At 34.9% G+C, this 22,547-nt stretch overlaps 1 protein-coding gene and 1 pseudogene across 1 annotated transcript in view; both read left to right on the forward strand.

Moving 5' to 3' along the window:
* Positions 1–22,268, forward strand: part of ZBED9 (zinc finger BED-type containing 9) — a 33,535-nt gene extending 11,267 nt beyond the window's left edge. Inside the window, 18 exon segments of the mRNA XM_025044336.1 lie at positions 12,436–12,583; positions 16,950–16,964; positions 16,967–17,100; positions 17,102–17,231; positions 17,234–17,823; positions 17,826–17,868; positions 17,871–17,948; positions 17,951–18,178; positions 18,181–18,437; positions 20,369–20,401; positions 20,403–20,667; positions 20,670–20,771; positions 20,774–21,091; positions 21,094–21,251; positions 21,253–21,331; positions 21,334–21,617; positions 21,619–21,862; positions 21,865–22,268. Coding sequence (XP_024900104.1) covers positions 12,436–12,583; positions 16,950–16,964; positions 16,967–17,100; positions 17,102–17,231; positions 17,234–17,823; positions 17,826–17,868; positions 17,871–17,948; positions 17,951–18,178; positions 18,181–18,437; positions 20,369–20,401; positions 20,403–20,667; positions 20,670–20,771; positions 20,774–21,091; positions 21,094–21,251; positions 21,253–21,331; positions 21,334–21,617; positions 21,619–21,862; positions 21,865–22,268 — 3,510 coding nt within the window.
* LOC112477027 lies at positions 13,733–13,851 on the forward strand (annotated as a pseudogene).
* Positions 22,269–22,547: the final 279 nt, after the last annotated feature.

Below are 22,547 nucleotides of genomic sequence, written 5' to 3' on the forward strand. Positions count from 1 at the left end.
ATGAATAACATTTCTAAGGCAATATTAAGAACTTACATGTGCATTATAATTGACTTTTGTACTTATTTCGTTGCACTGATACCCCAGTGGAAAATTTACAAAAGACCTGAACATGCACTTCTCCCAAAAAGTATTACCAATTAGCCAATTAAATTTTAAAACAATTAATCAATCTTAGTAATCAGAAAGTGCAAATTAAAACATCATGCAATAGCACTTTATTTCAATCAGAGGGGATTAAATTAAAAGTGCTAACATAACCAAATTTTGGTAAGGATGTTGAGATGCTGGAATGCATATGTACTACTGGTAGGAATAAGTTGTTATGACCACTTTGGAAATATCTACCCTGTATAAATGTACTGCATAATTCAGGTAACCTACTACAAGGTTTATTTTTAACAGAAACACATTCAGAGACATGTAGGATAATATTTATAGCAGCGAACGTTATTATAATTGCCCAAAAGTAAATAATTCAAATACCCATTAAAAGTAGAATGGATGAATTTATTATGGTGTATTTACACAGTTAAATACTATTACAACAATGAAAGTGAATGAACAACTACATTCAACAATGTGGATGACTTTCACAAACATAATGTTGAGCAAAAGAAGCCAGACCAAAAATATATATTGTATGGTTCTGTTATGTAAAGTTCAAAAAGCAAAATGAATCTGTGGTGATACATGTTGGAGTAGTAGTTACTTTTGAGGAAGAGGATAGGGCACAAGTAGCCTTCTGAAATACTGGTAATATTCTGTTCTTTGACCAGTGTGGTTCACTTTGTGATAAATCATTGAGCTTCACATTTTTGAGCTGTGCACTTTTTCCTAAGTTTATAATACTTAAGTAAAAAATTGTATTAAGAAAAAGATTTATATCCCATTGTGATGTCCTTTGCATAATAGGCTAGGGTACTTGACTATATGCATATTCTTAAATTCATATGTTATATGAATGAGAAATTATTTTTGTAAAAGCAAGGCCTACTAAGGGAAATTTTCAGAATTAATCAAATTCATAAATGCCTACCAGAGGATGAGCTAAGTTTTAATTTGGATTTTGTAAGGTAGATACAAAGCATGGGTTAATTAGGTTTCCACATGAGGTTCTTATATATTGATAGACCAAATTGTTTTCTTTGTTTGTCCTCCATAATATTTGGCAGGGCAAACAATTGAAATGGTTGTTTTGAATGCAGTATGACTGCTACAAGGCTATTTGTAAGAGAACAGGCTTGGCAAGAATGTGAAATGGCCAGGCTACTTCCACTCTAACTAGCACACTCGGAGAGGTGGTGTCAGGTGCCATACTCTTCACTGTGAAGTATACTAAATAAATATAAATCAGAATTTTTGTTCTAAGGGAGATAATAGCTTTTTTTTTTTTTTTTAAGTAACTTTCATTCTTGTTCAGTTTAGAAATAACTATGGATGTTTGATTAATCCCAGAGGCTATCTATTCTCTTAAGATAGCTTTGGGAGGTTATTGGCTATTGAATACTTATTTTCATTAATCTATTTCATTAGATTTCACAATGGGGAGATTCAGAATACAATTTACCTAGTATGTCCTCACTCCCAGTGTATCTGTTGCTTCAATGACTAACAAAGAACCATAAGTAGAAATGAGTAGAAGGTCTATTTATTAAAAGCTCTCCTAAACTAAAGTAGACAACACACTGTAACATAATTTTTTTTTTTCTTTTGGTGAATGGTATTGATGCTTCACAATTCATCTGGAAACTTAAAAGGCAGACATACTATTGCAGTGGAAAAGTTATAGTAAGTTGATAACATAAATACAGTGTTTTAATGATTGAAATGCCACACAGGAACATTCAGGGTTACTAGTAACAAACTGTGCCAAACAGTAAGCTGTTAGCCACCTTCCCAGATTATTACAAGTGTCCTCTATTTCACACTAACTATCATTTCTAGGCTTAGCATAATCAAGAATTGACTCCAGCAGTTCAGAAGAATATACGTGTTGGATGATGTGACAACTGAATTTACAGGTTCATATTTTACAAAGATTTAATGAATTAAATTACACAAAAGCTGAAAGAAGAAATACATTAGAGCTTTAAATAGGTTCTTTTGGTTTCCCAAGTAAAACCTGACCAAACAGCAGTGTAACGAACAGTGCAATATTGATAATTTGGAGGTAAACAGGCTTTTAAAGTAAAGGCAGTATTTATTCAAAGTTACTGGTAATAACTTCTGAATATTCCTACAAGATAAACATATTTGTAACCATTGATGTCCTCTTCTATTCAACTTCTTCCTTATTTAACCTTATAATCATAAAATACTGGTCTGTCTTAGATCACTCTGGCTGCTATAACAAAATATCACAGACTGAGTGCCTTGTAAAAAAACAGAAACTGATTCTGGAGGCTGGATGTCTGAGATCAGGATGCCAGTATGATTGGATAAGGGCCCTCTTATGGGTTGCAGATTTCTCATTGTATGCTTACATGACAGAAGGGATCTAAGGAGCTCTTTGTGATTTCTTTTAAAGAGGGCTACTCCCATTCATGAGGACTCTGCCTTTATGACCTAATCATCCTGAAAGACTCTACCTCCTAAAATCATCACATTGGATAGTAGGATTTCAGTTTTCAATTGGGTGTTAGGAATTTGGGGGTGACACAAAATAACAGAGTCCAAAATATATCACCTGCCAGTAATGAATAACATAAGGAAGTGAAGTAAGCAAATAGAGCCCAGGGAAGCTGAGATATACAAAGTAAGCAAACCGAAACCTGGGAAGTTAATGCCCATTGAAGTGAATTCTAAAGAGGTTACCATATTAGGCAATAACTTAATGAGATATTACTATATTATAGGTTCATCTATACCCAGGAAAGATACCTGTGCTGCCTAGAACCCAAAGGTTAAAGACAATAGAAAGTGAACTTTTACCCGCCATCTTAGGAAAAACAAAACTAATTGCTTAGTTATTAAAAGAAAAGGGTTAAAACACATGAACTTTATATGTGTAAATAAGCATGAAAGAATTGCTAGGAAAAAACTTCAAGAGTGAAGAAGAGGATAGTTTACTAGATACTAACATTATAAAGCCTCTTCAGGTAAAATTGTGGTACTGGTACATGAATAGATGGATCAATGAAATAATGGGAAGTACAAAAGTAGACGAGCACATATGAAAATTGAGTATACAAGTGCCAACTAAAATCATTCTGGGGAAAAATGGACTTTTAAATAAATGATATTGGGACAAAGGGATAGTCATTCTAAGAAACATCACATCTTTACCCTACATCATATTACCGGAACCAGAATAAACTTTACATGTGTCAGATATCACTATATAAAATTTTAAACATTCAGAAACTAGGAGAAAACATGAATTACTTCTTTTATAATCTGGGTATGTAGAATTACTCAAAATTCAGAAGTAATATCACAAAAAAAATTTTCTATATGAAACATTTTTTAAATGCAGGCTGAAAAAAACCCCACATGTATATCAAAATAATAAATTAGTGAAAATAATTGCAAAATATAGCATAGTTAAAAGCTAATCCCTTTAACAGAAATGCAATAAAAATGATCCAGGGACATGAACACCTTTCACAAACATAAACAAATGGTCTTTAACTATATGAAAATACGCTCAACTTCAATCATAAGAACAAACCAAAACTACACTGAGGTACCATTTGTCACTTATCAGATTGACATAAATTCAAGAGCTTGGCAACACAGTCTGTTGCCTGACTAGGAAAACAGGTCCTCTCATACATTGCTGATAGAAGTACAAAATGGTACCATCCCCTACAGAGGGGATGTTGGCACCCTCTAACACCTATCTGTGCACTTACCCTTTAACCCAGTAATACTGCTTCTTGGAATTTACTTTGAAAATACATGTCTACAAATAAGAAACAACATAGGCATAGGTTTTCATTGCAGCAGGATTTGTAAAAGCTAAAGGTAAACAAAGTGCCCATCCATCTAAGAGTGATCGAATAAACTATGGTGCATCAATATAATGTATTATGTATACAAAAAGAATGAGGAAGATATCTGTGAACTGGTATGAAATGATCTCTGGATAATATTTTTATATTAAGTGAAAGAAGGAAGGTGTGAACTACAATATATATGAAAAAATAAGTATACACATTTGCATTTAATTTGTATATAATATATGCATCCACATAAAACATATATACACATATACATGCAAATGTGTGTTTATATGTATATGTGTGCATATATATATAATTACTTTTGCAAAAATAAACAGGGTAAAGTATCAACACAACAAAAATATAGTTTCTTGTGGAAGTAGGTAAGAGTAGAATACAGACTATGTGAATACAAGCAAGACTTCTCTGAATATATATTTTGATTTTTGATATCATGTAAATGTTTTAAGTACTAAAAAACTATTAAATTCAAAACAAACAGAAAAAATGAACTCAATTGTATATCAAATTAACACAGAGGGAAAAAATATTTCAGGTGACATATACTCTTAGTGGGAAACTGACTATGGACATATAAAGCTACGGCAATATGTTGAATTTTACTTAATAGATATGTTGGAAGTGTTTTATGACACAAAGCATACTTCTGAAACTATTTTGTGTTTGTCGTAGGTTAGAGCAAATGAGTATATATACATTGTTTTGAACTGTTTCTTTTTTCATTGTAGGAGAAGGGAGATGTTAACATGGAATATGGAAAGGTGAGGAAAATCCTATGGTGTTGAAATTGAATTGAATTCATGATATTTCATAAAATGCATTTACCAGCTCTATCCATGAAAAGGCCTAGAGGCAATGATGTCTTACTAACAATGAGGCTACTTACTACTCAATCTAGTTACTAAACACCATTGCCTTCTAAAGTGAATTAAGACTTCTTGGAAAAAGAGTTGAAACTACATCTGGGACAGAGAAAATACAATGTGGTCCTTGCAATTGTTTATTATTCTAGAAAGCATGGATGTGCTAAAAAAAAAAACTAGTGGAGTCATATCAAAGGATACAGGGGCCAGATCAAAGGGGCTCCCACTGGCCAAATTTGAGACAGTTTGAGCATCAAAGTGAATAAGGGTGGAATGAGTTATGAAATAAGTCAATAGTGATACTGAGAAAGGGAGACAAACAGATAAACTCTTGAGGGACAGAAAGCTCTTGCTATTTAAAAATGTAGAAGGATTATAAAAGTAGGAAGTCACCATTTTGTAACCCCCAGTATAAAATTTTATTCAAGCAAGCAAAAGTCAATGAATGCTAAAATCACTGGGGAATAGGATATTTACAAAGTTCCAAATCTTTACCTCCTAGCTGATTTATAAATTATAGTAGGAAAAATGTAGTTTTCCAATTGACAGATCTGGTGGTCACTACCTTAATTAAGTGAACAAATTTAGCATTATCAACAATGACATAACTTGATAATATGTACTTTGTGATATGGCATAATAAATATGCATCACTTACGTAGTGTTCTTCCAGAAATGTTTAACCAACATCTATTTGTGAAGAAACAATCAGATAAATCTCTAATGTGGAATTTTCTATATGACAATTGGCTCTTTCTTTTCAATATTTAATATCACAAAAAAGGCAAGGAACTATTTTGGATTAAAAGATGCAAGAGGTATTACAATGAATAAATAATAATTGGATCATGGACTTAGGAAAAAAACAAAATATACTTAGGAGACAATTGGGAAAATTTAATTATAAACCATATGTTAGATGATTAGTATAAGGAGAAGATAATGTTTTCTTTTCACACAATACAGTTATCCAACTTAATTGGCTCCCCCCCGCCCCCATCCATAACACACTGGGCTATTTTTCACATTTGGTCTAAAACAACTGGCACATTCCTTCCTGGTTTAAACATCTCATTAGTCCTTGTTAGATAATGTGCGTGCCCCCCACCCCAAGTATTTATTTTTAATTCTTGATATTAAAACTCATTTATAATTTTCTTACAATTATCATAATTTAAGAGAGAGTCCTTCAATATATTTTTTTAAATTGTTAAATTTTTATTTTTATTATGGTGACATTGGTTAATGAAATCCAATAAGTTTCAGGTGTACAGTTCAACAGTAAGGCAATATATACGTTGCGTTGTGTGTTCACTGCCTATATTTAAATTTCTTTCTCTCACCCCATATTGACCCCTTTTCCGCCCCTCCCGCCCTTCCCCACTATCCTCTGGTAACCACTAGTCTATTGTCCATGTTGATGAGTCTCTGCTTGTTTATCCTGTTTGACTGTGACTTTTAGGTTTATATCCCACATATAAGTGATATTATGTGATTTTCAATTTTCTCTGTCTGGCTTATTTCACTTAGCATGATTATCTCGAGGTCCATCCATGTTGTCACAGATGGCAGTATTTCATCTCTTCTTACGGCTAATATTCCATTGTATATATGTACCACAGCTTCTTTATCCAATCATCTATTGAAGGGTACTTCGGTTGCTTCCATGTCCTGCCCACACTGAATAATGCTGCTATGAATATCGATGAGTAAATTGCTTTTCAGATATCTGTTTTTAAGTCTTTGGGGTAAATACCCAGTAGAGGGATTCCTGGATCATATGATAGATCAATTCTTGGTTTTTTGAGGAAATTTCACACTGTTTTCCATAGTGGCTGTACCAATTTACAGTCCCACCAGCAGTGTATGAGGGTTCCTTTTTCTCCACATTGTCTCCAACATTTGTTATTACTTATCCTGTTGATAATAGCTATTCTAACAGGTGTGAGATGGTATCTCATTGTGATTTTGATTTGCATTTCCCTAATAGCTATTGATGTTTAATATCCTTTCATGTTTGTTGGCCATTTGTATGTCTTCTTGGAAGAAGTGTCTATTCACGTCCTCTGTCCATTTTTTAATTGGATTGTTTTTTTTCGTTGTTGTTATTGAGTTGTATGAGTTCTTTGTATATTTTGTATATTAGGCCCTAATCAGAGGCATTGCTTGCAAATATATTTTCCCATTTGGATGGTTGTCTCTTTACCTTGTTTCTTTTGCTGTGCAGAAGCTATTTAGTTTGATGTAGCCCCATTCACTTATTCTTGCTTTTACTTCCCTTGCCTTTGAGGTCAACTTCATAAAATCCTCTTTAAATTCAGGGTCCATGAGTTTAGTTCCTGTGTTTTAATCGATGCATTTTATTGTTTCAGATCTTATATTCAGGTCCTTAATCCATTTTGAGTTAATTTTGGTGTGTGGTGATAGACAACAGTCTAGTATCACTATTTTGTAGGTGGCTTACCAGTTTTCCCAGCACAATTTTTTGAAGAGGCTTCCCTTTCTCCACTGTATAGTTTTTGGCTCTTTTGTCAAAAATAATTTGCCCATACAGACATGAGTTTATGTCTGGACTCTTTATTCTGTTCCACTGGTATGTGTGTCTGTTATTCTGCCAATACCATGCCATTTTGATATTGTTGCTTTGTAGTATAATTTGAAGTCAGGCAGAGTGATGCCCCTAGCCTCATTCCTTTTCTCAGGATGACTTTGGCAATTTGGGGTCTTTTGTGCTTCCATACAAACATGATGATTTTTTGTTCTATTTCTTTAAAAAATGCTGATGGGATTTTGATGGGGATTGCATTAAATCTGTATAATGCTTTAGGTAGTAAGGTCATTTTAACTATGTTGATTCTTCCAACCCAAGAACACGGAATATCTTTCCATTTCTTTGTATCTTCTTCAATTTCTTTTAATAGAGTCTTATAGTTTTCATTATATAAGTCCTTCACATGTTTCGTTAGATTTATTCCTAGGTATTTTATTCTTTTTGTTGCAATTGCAAAAGAAATTATTTTTCCACTTCTTTTTTTGATGCTTCATTTTTAGAGTATAGGAACACTGTGGAATTTTGAACATTGATTTTGTATCCAGAAAATTTACTGTATTTGCTTATTGTTTCTAGTAGTGTTCTTGTGGAGTCTTTAGGGTTTTCTATATGGAGAATTATGTCATCCACAAATAGTGACAGTTTGACTTCTTTGTTTTCTATTTGGATGCCTTCTATTTCTTTCTCTTGCCTGATCGCACTAGCTAGGACCTCCAGTGTTATACTGAGTAACAGTGGCGATAGTGGACAGCCTTGCCTTGTTCCTGATCTTAGAGGGAAAGTTTTTAGTTTTTCACCATTAGGTATAATGTTGGTAGAGGAAATGAATGCTGTATCTTGTCAAAGGCTTTTTCTGCATCTATCCATATAATCATATAATTCTTATTTTTTAAATTGTTTATATGGTGTATTACATTAATTGACTTGTGTATGTTGAACCATCCCTATGCCTCTGGGATGAAACCCATTTCATTTTAGTGTATAATCTTTTTAATATTTTCCTGTTTTTGGTTCGCTAGTATCGCATTTAGGATTTTTGCATCTCCATGGGAGATATCGGTCTGTAGTTTCCTTTTTTTGTGGTATCTTTACCAGATTTTGGTATCAGGGTAATATTGGCCTAATAAAATGAGTTGAGAAATATTGTCTCCTCTTTGATTTTTTGGAAGAGTTTGAGGAGAATAGGTATTAAATCTTCTTTGAATGTTTGGTAGAATTCAATGGTGAAGCCATCTGGTCCAGAGTTTTACTTTTTTGGTAGTTTTTAATGATTGTTTCAAATTCCATACTGCTGATCAGTCATTTAGATTTTCCAGTTCTTCTTGATTCAGTCTAGGAAGGTTGTATCTTTCTAAGTACTGGTCCATTTCTTCTAGGTTATTTAATTTGGTGTTATATACTTTTTTATAATATTCTTGTATGATCCTTTATATTTCTGTGATATCAGTTATGAATTCTCCTCTTTCATCCCTGATTTTGTTAATTTGTTTCCTTTTTATTTTTCTTTAGTGAGTCTAGCCAGGAGTTTGCCCATTTTATTAACCTTCTTAAAGAACCAGCTCTTTGTTGCATTTACTTTTTTATTTTTTTGTTTATAATTTCATTTAATTCTGCTCTAAGTTTGATTATTTCCTTCCTTCTGCTGACTTTAGGGTTCATTTGTTCTTCCTTTTCTAGTTTTTTAAGATGAGGTGTTAAGTTGTTTCTTTGGGCACATTCTTGTTTTTGGAGATAGGCCTGTAATGATATGAACTTTCCTCTTATGACCGCTTTAGCCATGTCCCAAAAGTTTTGATATGTTGTGCTATCATTATTGTTCGTTTCTATGTATCTCTTGATCTCTCTTTTTGTTTCTTCTCCGACCCACTTGTTAAACAACAAGCTACTGAAGAATAAGGTATTTGTTCTCTCTTTCTTTTTACAGTTGATCTCCTGCTTCAAATCATTTTGATTAGAGAATATGGTTGGTATGATTTCACCCCTCCATTATATTTGTTGAGGCTATCTCAGTGTCCCAGTATGTGGTCAATCCTTGAGAATGTTTCATGTGCACTAGAGAAGAATGTAAAAGCAGCTGTTTTGGAATGAAAGGCTCTGTAAATGTCAATTATGTCCAGTTGATCTAATGTGTCATTTAAGGATGTTATTTCCTCATAGATTTTCTGTTTGGATGATCTGTCCATATCTGACAGTAGGGTATTTAGGTCCCCTACTACAATAGTGTTTTGGTCTGTTTCTCCCTTTAGTTCTCTTAATAACTGCTTCATATATTTTCGGGCTTCTTTATTGGGAGCTTAGATATTAATAAGTGTTCTGCCTTCTTGGCACATTTTCCCCTTTATCATAATTAAGTGTCACACACTATCTTTCTTTACCTTTTTTATTGTGAAGTCTATTTCATCCAATATTAGTACCGTTACTCCTGCTTTTCTCTGAATGCCATTTGCTTGAAATATCATTTTTCACCCTTCACTTTGAGTCTATAGTTGTCTTTGGAAATGAGATATGTCTCCTGGAGGCAGCGTATGGTTAGGTTTTGTTTTCTGATCCAGTCTACAACTCTGTGCCTTTTTATTGGTGAGATCCTTTACATTTAGGGTGTCTATTGAAATACGAAGTCTTCTTATAGCCATTTTATCTCTTACTTTGTGGTAGCTCAATGTTTCCATTGCTTCCTTGTCCTTATGTGTCTATTTTTTTTCATTTTCATCATGTTTTGTGGATTTTCCCTCTGGTCCTTCTTGTTTTATGTTATATACTTCAGTTCTGAATCTTTGGCGTGTGGTTATCATAACAAATACGTAGAAGATAGTGATATATATATTTTTTTTCTTCTGTGTGTGCCTTATCTCCATTCCTCTTTGTGATTTTGGATCCCCTTCTCTGTCATTGTTGCCTCAGTTTGTCCCTATGTATGCTGAACATTCATTTCCATCTTGCTATAGCAAATCATTTTTTATTGTTTAATCTTATAATGCCCTGTGCTTAGTGATAGTTACACTACTCTGCATCTATCTGCCTGCTAGTCCCCTTACTCATATTTATATATTTTTCTTTTTGTAATTTTGTTTTAGGCCATCTCAGTCCTTTCAGTATTTCCTGTAATGCAGGCCTTGTAGCAGAGAATTCCCTCAATTTTTGTATGTCTGGAAAGGTCTTTATTTCTCCTTCATATCTAAAAGAGAGCTTTGTTATATATATTATTCTTGGCTGGTAGTTCCTTTCACATAATAATTTGATTTTTTGTTTCTACTCCTTTCTGGCTTGTAAGGTTTGTGCTGAGAAGTCCAACGATAATCTAATGGGTTTTCTTTTCCCTGGCTGCCCTGTGAATTCTTTCTTTGTCATTGATTTTTGATAATTTTAATACAGGGTTTCTTGGAGAAGGCCTTTTTGGGTTGAGATAATTGGATGTTCTTTTGACTTCTTGAATTCCAAGCTCTAGCTCATTCCTTAGATTTGGGAAATTTTCATCAACTATTTGTCTGAAAATGCTTTCTAATCCCTGCTCCTTTTCCTCCCCTTTGAGAATGCCCATTATTCTTATTTTTTCTTTCCTGATAGTATCAGCTAGTTTTTAAATTTCTCTTTCATTATTTTTCATTCTTCAGTTTCTCTCTTCTTTCTTCTGATTTATTTCTAGACTTCTGTCTTCGATATTAGTGATCCTTTCCTCTATTTGAACGATTCTATTTCCCAAGCTTGCTATTTCATTTTTTATATCTTTCAGTATATTTTTCATCTCCAGAAGTTCTATTTAATTTTTTTTGAAGATTTCAGTTTCCTTGCTAAAGAATTCATTTTGCTGACCTAGTTGTTTTTTCAATTCCTGAAATTGTTGATATGAATTTATTTGGATCTCGTTGAGTGTTTTTCAGAAGTACCATCCTGAATTCTCTGTCATTTAATTTGCAAGTTTCTATGTCTTTAAGCTTATTTTCTAGAGATTTGTCTTATTCTTTCTGAGCTGCCTTGTCACCTTGTTTTTTATGGTGTTTAATGGGCTATTTCTCTGCTTGGTCATTAATGGAATTGTATTCTACTTTTTTTTTCCAGAAAGAAGATTTATTATATAAAGCTCTGTCTTTAGCCTATTCAAAGTATATGTTTTTCTTTTGGTTTCCAGTAGGTGTTGCCTTTGCTTCTTGGATCCTTGCTTTAAATAAAGGCTTAACAATGCCTTTTTTTTTTTCTTACAGATATTCAGTCACACTCGATATCCTCTATCTCTGTCGCTTTCAGTGTTAGTGACAGCTTCGGTAGCATTTGCTGAGATTCCCTGGGGCTCCATTATGTTTGATCTCAGAAGATATGGGGAGGGGCCCTCTAGGTTGGAGGACGGGGCTGTAGCTCAGCCTCAAGTTTTGCAACCACAGCTGCTAATAATCTGCTTAGCTTCTCTGCCATCCCTACTTCTTTGCCATCTCCACTTCTCTGCTTTTTGCCCTGATCATTGGTCACTGCCTCTGGGTGCTACTCCCAGCACTCCCAGGCAGGGCTGTTCAGGGAACCTGCTGCACCTTCTCCCTTTCCCCTCCTCCTGCAGGGAGCTCTGGGTGCTGCTAGAGGAACCTTCTTTGTTTCTTCCATTCTACCTCCCTACTCCTAGAGTTCTGACCTGTGGTAGCTCTTAAGCGCAAATCCCACACTCAGACACACTGGTGTGTAGGTTAGGTGTTTTTTTTTTGCTTTTTGTTTTTTGTTTTTGTTTTTTTAAATTTTAGATATTCAGCTTATTGTTGTTTCAAGGCGAGAGATCTGGATGTCTCTCACTCTGCCATGTTTCTCTAATGTTTTTCTATTATTATTCCTCAAAACAGAAACCACAGGGACACATATTAACTCCTAGCCAATGAAGACAGTTTCTGTTGTATGGCTCTGGCTTTAATCTCAGCATTTTTTTTCTCTTCTTGTCTCTCTTGCACTCCTCTAAAGAATTCAAGAAGACTTTTTTCTTTTTAATTCTATTTCAGTAAAAGAATGTTTTGAGGTTTATCTATGATTTCTGAATGATCATTTGTATTAATTTCCCACTGTACCTGTTTGTCCCCAGGTCTCACAGGGCATATATGTGCTGGAAGTTCCTATGGAAGAAGTGACTCCTCTGGATATTGCAAAGGAGTCCTTAGGTACCCAGCTCCAGTCTGTTGAAGACAGAATGGAATGTGAATCTCCAGAGCCACACCCACTTCAAGATAATGGTGAGGATAATTTAGCCTCTGGAAAGAGTATGAGGCTCGGGAGAGTAAGGGGTTTAGCTATCGAAAAGTTATCAAATCCCATTCCACTGCATCTTCTACTGAATTTAACTGAAGGAAATGTCAACCAATATAGTGTAATGTTATTAAAGGAGTTGAATTAAACAGTCAGGCAATGTAAAAAAAAATTGAACACAAGATTTTTTTATGGATATTTTGCAGTGGAATTAAGTACCTGTGGATAAATCAAAATTACCTCTGTATACAAATGTTGAGCACTTATCAATGTAGCCGTAGGTCCCATTTCTATTGCATTTGCCACAATTTTTGTCATGTATGAGTTCTAAGAACTAGTAATAGTGTAGTGGAGGCAGGAGCACAGGCTAGCCTGGTTCTGGAGCAGCTATCTTTTCCAAAAGACTTAAGTATATTCAATACAATTTTTTTCTTCTCTTATAGCCCTAGCAACTCTCTATTACCTGTTTGTCCTATACCTACTAGTACTGATTCTACTACCTTCTGGAGCTTATATTCTCCTGGTTCTCATTTCATTGCTCTATATTCCTTTCTTCCTCCAAATTCGTAGTTATTTACCTTCCTTTTCTGTTCATGGTTCCATAGCATGGCACAAAGTGTATCAGCATCGAAGGAAATACTATCCATATAATGATCTTTTCATTCACATATGAGGTGGCACTTATCATTGTATTGTTATCTTCATTTTAAAGTTAGTCAGCAAATTTTTATCCAACACTTTTCTTTGTAATAATGTGTTAGATAATGGAAAAGATACTAGAGAAATAGTGATCCTTGCTTCTTTAGCAACTGACAATCTTGTTAGTTTTACATATGAAACAGTTAAAGAAGAAAATGTTACATTGCTACTTTGTGTTATGAATAAATTGTTTTTCAAGAACTCAAGGTGAGCTTAAAATAAATGATCAGGGAAGTCTTATTAGAACAGTAGAGAGTTAAGTGAGGCCAAAACAAACAGTAACATATCATTAATTTGAACATAGTTTTGGAAATTATGAACATTTGAGTAGGATTTAAATTTACCAGTTCAATATTTGATATGAAAATTGGTGGTTTCAACAATGTTGACTTGAGAGAATGTACTTTTTCCAAACAATTGTAAGACCGTCTAGAGGTGTCTATGGCCATTCTGTCCCAAACAAGCCCGATTATGTCTGATCTCGGAAGCTAAGCAGGGTTGGGCTTGGCTCGTACTTGGATGGGAGACCACCTAGGAAGACCAAGTGCTGTAAGTGTAAGCTGACAAGGTCCTTGCAATCTATGAGGTCAACTAAGGGTTGCCTCGCTTGGGAAAAAAAAAAATAAAAAAGCCCACAAAGAGGCCAATTAAAAAAACAGGCAACAAAACCAAATAGAACACATCATAAAATGATCTCCCCAATTGCACCCTCCCTCCCCTGACCCTCCACCTACCCAACGTATTAATGCTAACTGCATTCCCTATGCCATGCTTCCCATCCCTTTGACCATCCATTAGCTACTAATTTGTACTTCTTTAGCCCTTCACCCCATTCTCCCAGCCCCCTAAATCCCCCTGCCCTTTGTCCAACACCAAATTGTCCTCTATATTTGTGCGTCTGTTTTTGATTAGTTTGTTCTTTGTATTCCTTAGATTCTGCGTATAAGTGAAATCGTAAAGTGTTTATCTTTCTCTGTCTGACTTAAATACCTTCTAGGTCCATCAGAGCAATATCTTTTTCCATCCCCTTCCTTTTCATATGTAGGGGTCTTGTTTTCTTATCCTTTCAGCCACTCTGTCTTTTGGTTGGCACACTTAATTCTTTTCCATTTAAGGTACTTATCGATTGTAGTTGTTACTATTCTTTATTCCCGTTTTTGATACATGTTTTTTTCTTCTTAAAGAAGTCTCTCTAACATTTCCTGTAATACTGGCTTGGTGGTAATAAATTCCTTTAGCTAATTTTTGTCTGGGAAGCTCTTTATCTCTTCTTCAGCTCTGCTGGATAAATTATTCTTGTTTGTAGATCCTAGGTCTTCGTCCTGTCAAATATTTTTTGCCAAGCCCTTCTTTCCTGCATCGTTTCTTTTGAGAAATCAGCTACCAGTCTTACAGGTGTTCCCTTATAAGTAACTATCTGTTTTTCTTTTGCTGCTTTTAATATTCTTTCTTTGTATTTAAACTTTGGCATTTTAATTATGATGTGTCTTGGTGTGGGCCTCTATAGATCCCTGATTTTTGGAATTCTCTGAGCTTCCTGGAGCTTTATGTCCATTTCCTTCACCAGGTTAGGGAAATTTTCCATCATTATTTTTTCAAACAGCTGTTCAACATCTTGATTTTCTTCAGTTACGCTGATCAGAAGGATATTTGGACCCTTAATAGTGTCCCATATGCTCTTTAAGTTATAATATAGTCTTGGCATCTTATCTCTTGCCATTCTGATTCTGTGTCCTTAGCTTTCCTGTCCTCTGGGTGGGGCATTTGGTCCTTTTCTTTATTCTCTTTTTTTTATTCCTTTGTTTATTCCATTTAATATACTTCTCATCTCAGATCATGTGTTCTTCATTTCAGACTGGTTCCCTTTTATAATTTCCATTTCCATTTTTATGTTTTTTATCTCTTTGTTGAAGTTCTCACTGAATTTATCTACACTTCCCCTAAGTTCATTGAGCATCTTTATAACCAGTGTTTTGAACTCTGTATCTGTTAGATTACTTGACTTCATTAATATCTGGATCTCTGTTCTCTTCTCTCATATGGTTTCTGCTTCTTTGTCTTCCCATTTGGCTGCTATTCTGTGTCTGTTTCTATGTACTAAGAAAAGCTCTTAAGTCTCCAGGTTTTATTAGTGAAGTAGGTGTCCAGTGGCACAGTCCTGAGAGGGGTTCAGCTGCAGGCCAAATTTAGCCCAAGCCCCTACCCCTCTGGGGCCACCTGTTAAGATTCAGCATGCAATCCGTAGATGCTGTGCTTATAGTTGCCTCAAAAGGCCACACCAGAAACCGAGACCAGCTACCTCCAGTGTGAGTCTAGGTGTTGCTCAGCAAAGAGCACCTGACTCACTGAGGATATACTGGATGTGGCTTGGATGGGGCTGTGAGTTGGGGAAAGTGGAGTATAAGGGAATCCTCTGGGTGAAGTGACTTCTGTTATCCATTTCGATGACATCTTGGCTATGGCAGTGCTGTGTTCAAACCCTGATAAGGGGCGAGGGCTCAACAGGGAACAATGGATACCGCCGGCACTTCTGTACAGAGAGACTCTCGTCTTGGTCCTCACTCCGACAATGTCTCCTTGTAAGTCCCTGCTGCCCGTTGCGCACAGCCAAATCGGCACTGGTGCTCAGAGTGAGTTAGTCTGTCACCACGAAAATCTACTTGAGGACGCGGCCCCTTTAAGAGGCTTCTGCTGCCGCCGCAGCCTCCATCTCACTCAGCTGCTCAAGACCAGGCAGCCCCACGTCCTCACCCCATCCTATCTTCTGCTATTGCTGGGCGATTTCTTGGATTTCTCCCTAGTTGTATGGCTTGTTCCTCTAGATCCCAGGAATTTTTCCTTGCTGCTGCTCCTTGTTTCCATCACAACTTTGATTTGGTTGCCAGAGGGATGAACAGAGCCTCTATCATCTACACCATTTTTTCCCCTCTCTTTTTGATTTTTTAAAAATAGTTTCCTTAAGTCTAGCCAAGTTTGAATTTTTCTAAATGTTTCTGTTATTATAAATATTCTAAATGTCTATTTTAATATGCTCTATTGTCAGAAATTTTTCATTACTTCAGACTCATCTACAACTCTTTCTTTATTAAAATTAGTAATAAGGATATTTGAATTGGAGTCATAGTTTCACAAACCCCGAAAGGCAGCTGATGTAAACATATAATGTTGAAACTTAACCCCAGATGTTGCTGTAACAGCTAACCTGATTGAATAAAACAAAATATGGTATAGTCTGGGGCTTTTAAAAAATTAATTACTATATTGCTGAGGCTTTTCTAGCCAAAAATAAAAAATTTTTTTTCTTGTGTAGTTAATAAAAAAATAACATCAATTTGCTTTCCTGTTTTACGTAAAACAGGGCTTTACCTTGAGGCTAACCTCAGGTATTACTTTGGAAAGTCATATTCTGGCTTTCTACTCTTTGCTGTATTAGAACTTTTTGTTCTTGTCTAGAATTCTTCATTTACCCTCTCTTTATTCTTCTAAAACTAGACTCTTTAGCCAAAATTGTATCCTCCTGCTTTATGTGTCCATAGCTTCTACTTCTACCCTAAGCTCTAGTGTATTAAATATAAAATACATATATTTGGTTAATATATGTATTTTAAATTATATTTCCAAATATTCTAATTGATTTTTATCTTTATATTTTAGAGTCATTTTTGTGGTTTCTATGATGTTGCAATGGATGGATGATGATGATCTCAGTAGCTTAGATATTAATGAAGCAGAAATTGAACTAGAAAACATGAGAGAAAAATTTTTCAGAAGTCTAGCAGTGTTATTGGAAAACAATAGTAATAACTACCAAGATATTTTCTAAAGCAAAGTACTGTCAATTAATAAGGGAAGTGAAAGAGGCTAAAGTTAAGGCATAAAAGGAATCAGTTGATTACCATTGCTTGGCTAGATTTGATGTGATCCTTGTAATAGGAAGTGGAAGCTGATTGAGGCTATTAGTGGGGAAGCAGATAAAATATGGTATTATTTACACGGTGAGAACTTATTTGACATTCTACATGATACACATCTTAGCATTGGACATGGTGGACATACCCACATGGAAAAAGAGTTACAAGCAAAATACAAGAACATCACAAAAGAAGTTATAATGCTGTACTTGACACTCTGCAAACCATGCCGACAGAAAAATTCAAAACTCAAGAAAGTTCTAATATCAAAAACAATTAAGGAAGTTAACTCAAGATGCCAAGTAGATCTTATAAACATGCAATTGAATCCTGATGGAGAGTTTAAATTTATAATGCATTATCAAGACCTTCATATGAAGTTGAGTTTTTTGCGGTCATTAAAATCTGAAAGGCTTCGGGAAGTTGCACATGCTCTATTAGATATTTTTACAATTATTGGAGTACCCAGTGTCCTGCAATCTGATAATGGGAGGGAGTTTTCAAGATGGATTGTCAATGAACTCAGTGACATTTGGCCAGAATTGAAAATTGTCCATGGGAAGCCTCAGCCTTGCTAAAGCCAAAGTTCTATAAATCAAACTAATAAGGTATCCAAAGTAGGATTATCTCCTGTATACAAACTAACAATTCATCACACTATGCTGATTTTTGTGGTTCATTCAGATGACCCAAAATCAACCCTACCACAGAGGCATGCAACAGACTCCATGTGAAGGTACATTTTAGTTCTGAAACTAAACGACCTGTGTCATTCTCAGTTAACTAAAGAACTTGTTGCTAGCCTGACCACAGAAAATGAATTAGAGCAGGCCAACAGAGAATTTGGAAACAATTTAAGAACCCACTATGAAGTAAACTTTGAGACTGGAACAGATAGTAGTGATATTGAAGAGAATCTTTTTATTACTCCTAAGGTGGTCCAAAAAAACCCCCCTAAAAACAGACTAAAATTTTTTCCTGTGTAGTTTGTGAAAAAGAATGTACGGGTGCTAATATTTGTATATCATGTAACAGAAATGTCCACGCAATCTGTGGAGTGCCCTCTCAACCTAAGACCAAGGATTACCATCACAGAATAACTTGTAGTCTTTGCTGTGAGACCACTACAATAAAAAGGAAACATGATGAAATTCAGAGTTTGACTGTTCAACCTTCTAAAATGCTAAAGCCATCAGAGACACCATTTTCATCAGACAAAGTAGGAGATTGGGTAAGAGTCTATCTTCTATAGATCAAAGCAGGGGGAAAATCTTGTTTACTGTGATCATGATGAATGAAATTTTTTTGCTGTGTTCTACTAAAGCACAGTTATAGCCATTTTGTAAATTTTTTCTCCAAAGAAAGGCCAATTATTATTTTTTTTTTAAGAGGTAAAGTGATAGGATTTATTGAAGCGCAGAGTTGCAGCTTTCTTGCGAGAGGGGATACCTGAAAGTGGGATGCCCCTGAATAGAAAAAAAAGCTCCTTCTTTTAAAAGTTTATATGCTAGCTACTCTTTCTGGTCTGACAAGATGGGAGGTGGGGGGGCGGTCTGACAGGTGTGCCTCTTTCTGATTGGTTGGTTTAAAGGTTTCTAGGAGCTTTTTTCTGATTGGTTGGCACATCTCCACCCCGCAGTCCAGGGTGCACTCCAGGGTGTACTGTGGGCTCCTTGACTGGATGTGCCCTCGAACTACGTGTTCCTACCATGGACTGCCCTGTTCTGCCTAACATTTACTAACTTTTCTATTCCCCCTCTGAACATGTAACCCTAACCGCCATTAGGGTGAAGGGACCTCTCTGGCTGCTTCATGCCGAGGAAGGACGTTGAAAGGAACGGCAGTTAGGGGTGGTCCAGAGGTCTATCTAAGGGTCCACGGCAGAAGGATATGTTCATTCGAGGTTCCATGTCAAGGACCATTTGCAGCTTGATGGCCTCTAGGTGAGAAGAAAACAAACTTTGTTAAAAGATTTAATAGACAGGGTCCGAACACTAGGGCTATCGGTTCAGTATTGTTTCTGCACAGGGAAGAAACCAGGATACCCAGTTCCAAATTTTAGACCAAGACCCCCATGATTTGCTTAATTTTTTGCAGATACTTGAGACCCTATCAGTGAGCTTTTTGAAGGCCAATTACTTTTAATGCCCCTCCCCCCCAACCTTTTTCATGTTGGAAGTTGTAACCTTGAATGCTGTCTTATTTATTGTCCTGGGGTGCTGCATACCATCTTTTTTTTATTACTTTCTGATGTTGGGCGTTTCTTGGGAGGATGAGAAAGCTACCATTCAGGGGATAAATGTTTATGCTGAAGGATGAATTTGTGTACAGATGAATTTAATGCTACTTTGTTTTAATTGTATGTGAGTTTGGGGGCAACTTGATCAATGCAGAGATATTGCTAACATGATAATTCTTTTAGTATATGTGATGTTTGAGCATGAAGATGATATAAAGGAAGATTCCTTTTTTCAGCCTCTTTACCAACAAACACAACTAGTTCAGAACTGTATAAAGCTAAGAAAGGACATCTCAGATCAAGTAAAGAAATATTTTGGAAGAGCAGGGGATGATAAATTTGTTTGGGAGATATGGGTTTGTGTTGGAAAAGAGTTTAGTTTCCAGATTTAAATAGATAGTGTAAGATAAGGCCAACGAGATTTTAAATCAGTAGGTTCTATAAAGTAGAGTTATTGTGTATTCAGGTTAGAATTTTGAAATATAGAGGTTACAAATGATTTGGTATAGTGGCATTCAGAGTACCACCAGTGCTGGTCTGAAAACTATAAGTCTATAATGAGTATTTAGAAAGTATTTAGAAACTGATAACAATTTGACATTGCTCTGACACCCAAGCACATGGTTAATGAATCTATCTTTTTGCATAGAATACAGACCACTTTGGGTGTTGTTAAACTCTCAAGGTGAGTCACATGTGGTGGTAATTGCACACTAGTCAAGCACAATAGGTTCATGTTATAATGTGTGATATTTTAGTTTGTCACCTGTAACTCAAAAGTATATAAACTCAGATAAAATTTTATAACTTAATTTTAAAATCATTTTTTCAATCAAGTCTAGTTTGTAATTTGTAGTTTAACATTAATTAGATAAAGTAGGAAAGAAGAATTTGTATTATTTCTTTTTAATCCTAATTTGCAGATGGCTAAACAAGCTTCACTGGACTTTTTTATCAAAAAAAAAAAAAAGATACACCTTTTCTGACTATAGCAGTAGTAATAAAAGAAATTATAACAATGGAAGTCATTCTGAAGAAGTGAAAACAAAAAGAATTCATACTAGTTTTACTCAGAAGTATGATCCCTCATATATCGAATTTGGTTTTGCAGCCATAATTGGTGGTGAAGTGTTAAAACCACAGTGTATTATTTGTGGAGATGTACTATCTAATAAAGCAATGAAACCATCAAAACTTAAGCGTCATTTATATTCAAAACATAAATAAGTTCACAACCAAAAGAATTTTTTGAAAAAAAGAGTAGTGAATTGAAAAGTCAACCAAAACAGGTGTTCAGTGTCTCTCATATAAACATTAGTGCTTTGCGAGCTCTTATAAAGTAGCACTTCCAGTTGCCAAGTCTAAAACACCATACACAATTGCTGAGACATTAGTGAAAGACTGCATCAAAGAAGTTTGCTTGGAAATGTTGGGTGAATCTGCAGCAAACAAGGTAGCTCAAGTACCGCATTCCAATGACACCATAGCTCGATGTATTCAGGAACTGGCTCATGATATGGAAGACCAACTCATAGAACAAATAAAAGTAGCAAAGTATTTTTCATTGCAACTTGATGAATGCAGAGATATTGCTAACATGATAATTCTTTTAGCATATGTGAGGTTTGGGCATGATGATATAAAAGAATTTTTTTTTCAGCCTCTTTACCAACAAACACAACTAGTTCAGAACTGTATGAAGCTGTGAAGAATTATGTTGTCAACAAATGTGATTTGGAATTTAAGTTTTGTATAGGAGTATATTCTGATGGTTCAGCTTCAATGACAGGAAAACATTCTGAAGAATGTGACCAAGATTAAGGAACTTGCGCCAGAATGTAAAATAATGTATTGCTTTATTCATCGAGAAAGTCTTGCTGTGAAAAAAAATCAGTTGAACTAAATAGTGTGCTTACTGACATTGTAAAAATTGTGAATTATGTAAAACCTAATGCATTAAATTCCAGATTATTCTCTTTATTATATGATAATATGGAAGCTGATCATAAATAACTGTTATTGCATGCTGAGATATGGTGGTTATCACAGGGAAAAGTTCTATCAAGAATGTTTGAAATACGAAATGAACTCTTAGTATTCCTACAAAGCAAGAAGCCAGTTTGGTCCCAACTTTACAAAGATGTGAATTGGACAGCCAGACTTGCTTATTTATTATTTAAATATCTTCAGTATTTTTAATCTTAATGTTTCCAATCAAGGAAAGAAAACATGTTTTTCAATGGAAGATAAGATAGAAGGACAAAAACAAAAGTTGGAAGCTTGGAGAAACAGAATTTCTACAGATTGTTATGATATGTTCCGTAATTTAACAACTACTATCAGTGAAGTAGGTGATGATCTTGATATTGCATATCTGAGAAGAGTTATCAGTGAACATCTTACAAATTGGTTAGATTGTATTTTCCATCAAAAGAAAATCTACGCATAGGAAATTCATGGATTCAAAATCCATTTCTTTCATCAAAAGATAATATAAATTTAACTATAACTCTACAGGATAAGTTGTTAAAACTTGCTACTGATGAAAGATTAAAAATGAATTTTGAAAATACAGTGTCTCTTGCTTCATTTTGGATAAAAATTAAAAATAAGTATCCTGAGCTTGTTGAGATTGCTTTAAAACCTCTTCTTCTCTTCCCGTCAACATATCTCTGTGAGACTGGGTTCTCTACTATAAATGTTATTAAAACAAAACATAGAAACAGTTTAAATATACATCATGCTCTGAGAATAGTGTTGCCATCAATCCACCCTAGATTAGACAAATTGACAAACAAGAAGCAAGCTTACTTATCATGTTAAAAACTTTAAATATCGATATATTAGGTATTCATTCAAAGCACGCATATAGGCATTATAGAAATATGAAAAGTTATGATTAAAATAGCAATTCTCTATTTAAGTGGCCTATAGGTGTACTTCCAGTTAAGAAAGTGTAGAGTTTATACATATTTTTATTTTTTATGTTATATTTGTTTAATTTTTAAAAATTGTATTTTATAAGTCTTTCTATTATTGTATTTCATTATGATATTAAGATTATAGGATGACTTCAGGATGGGGAGTGATTTCTTTGAAATA

The sequence above is a fragment of the Pteropus alecto genome, unplaced genomic scaffold (genome assembly GCF_000325575.1).
Source record: "Pteropus alecto unplaced genomic scaffold, ASM32557v1 scaffold173, whole genome shotgun sequence".
NCBI lineage: Eukaryota > Metazoa > Chordata > Mammalia > Chiroptera > Pteropodidae > Pteropus > Pteropus alecto.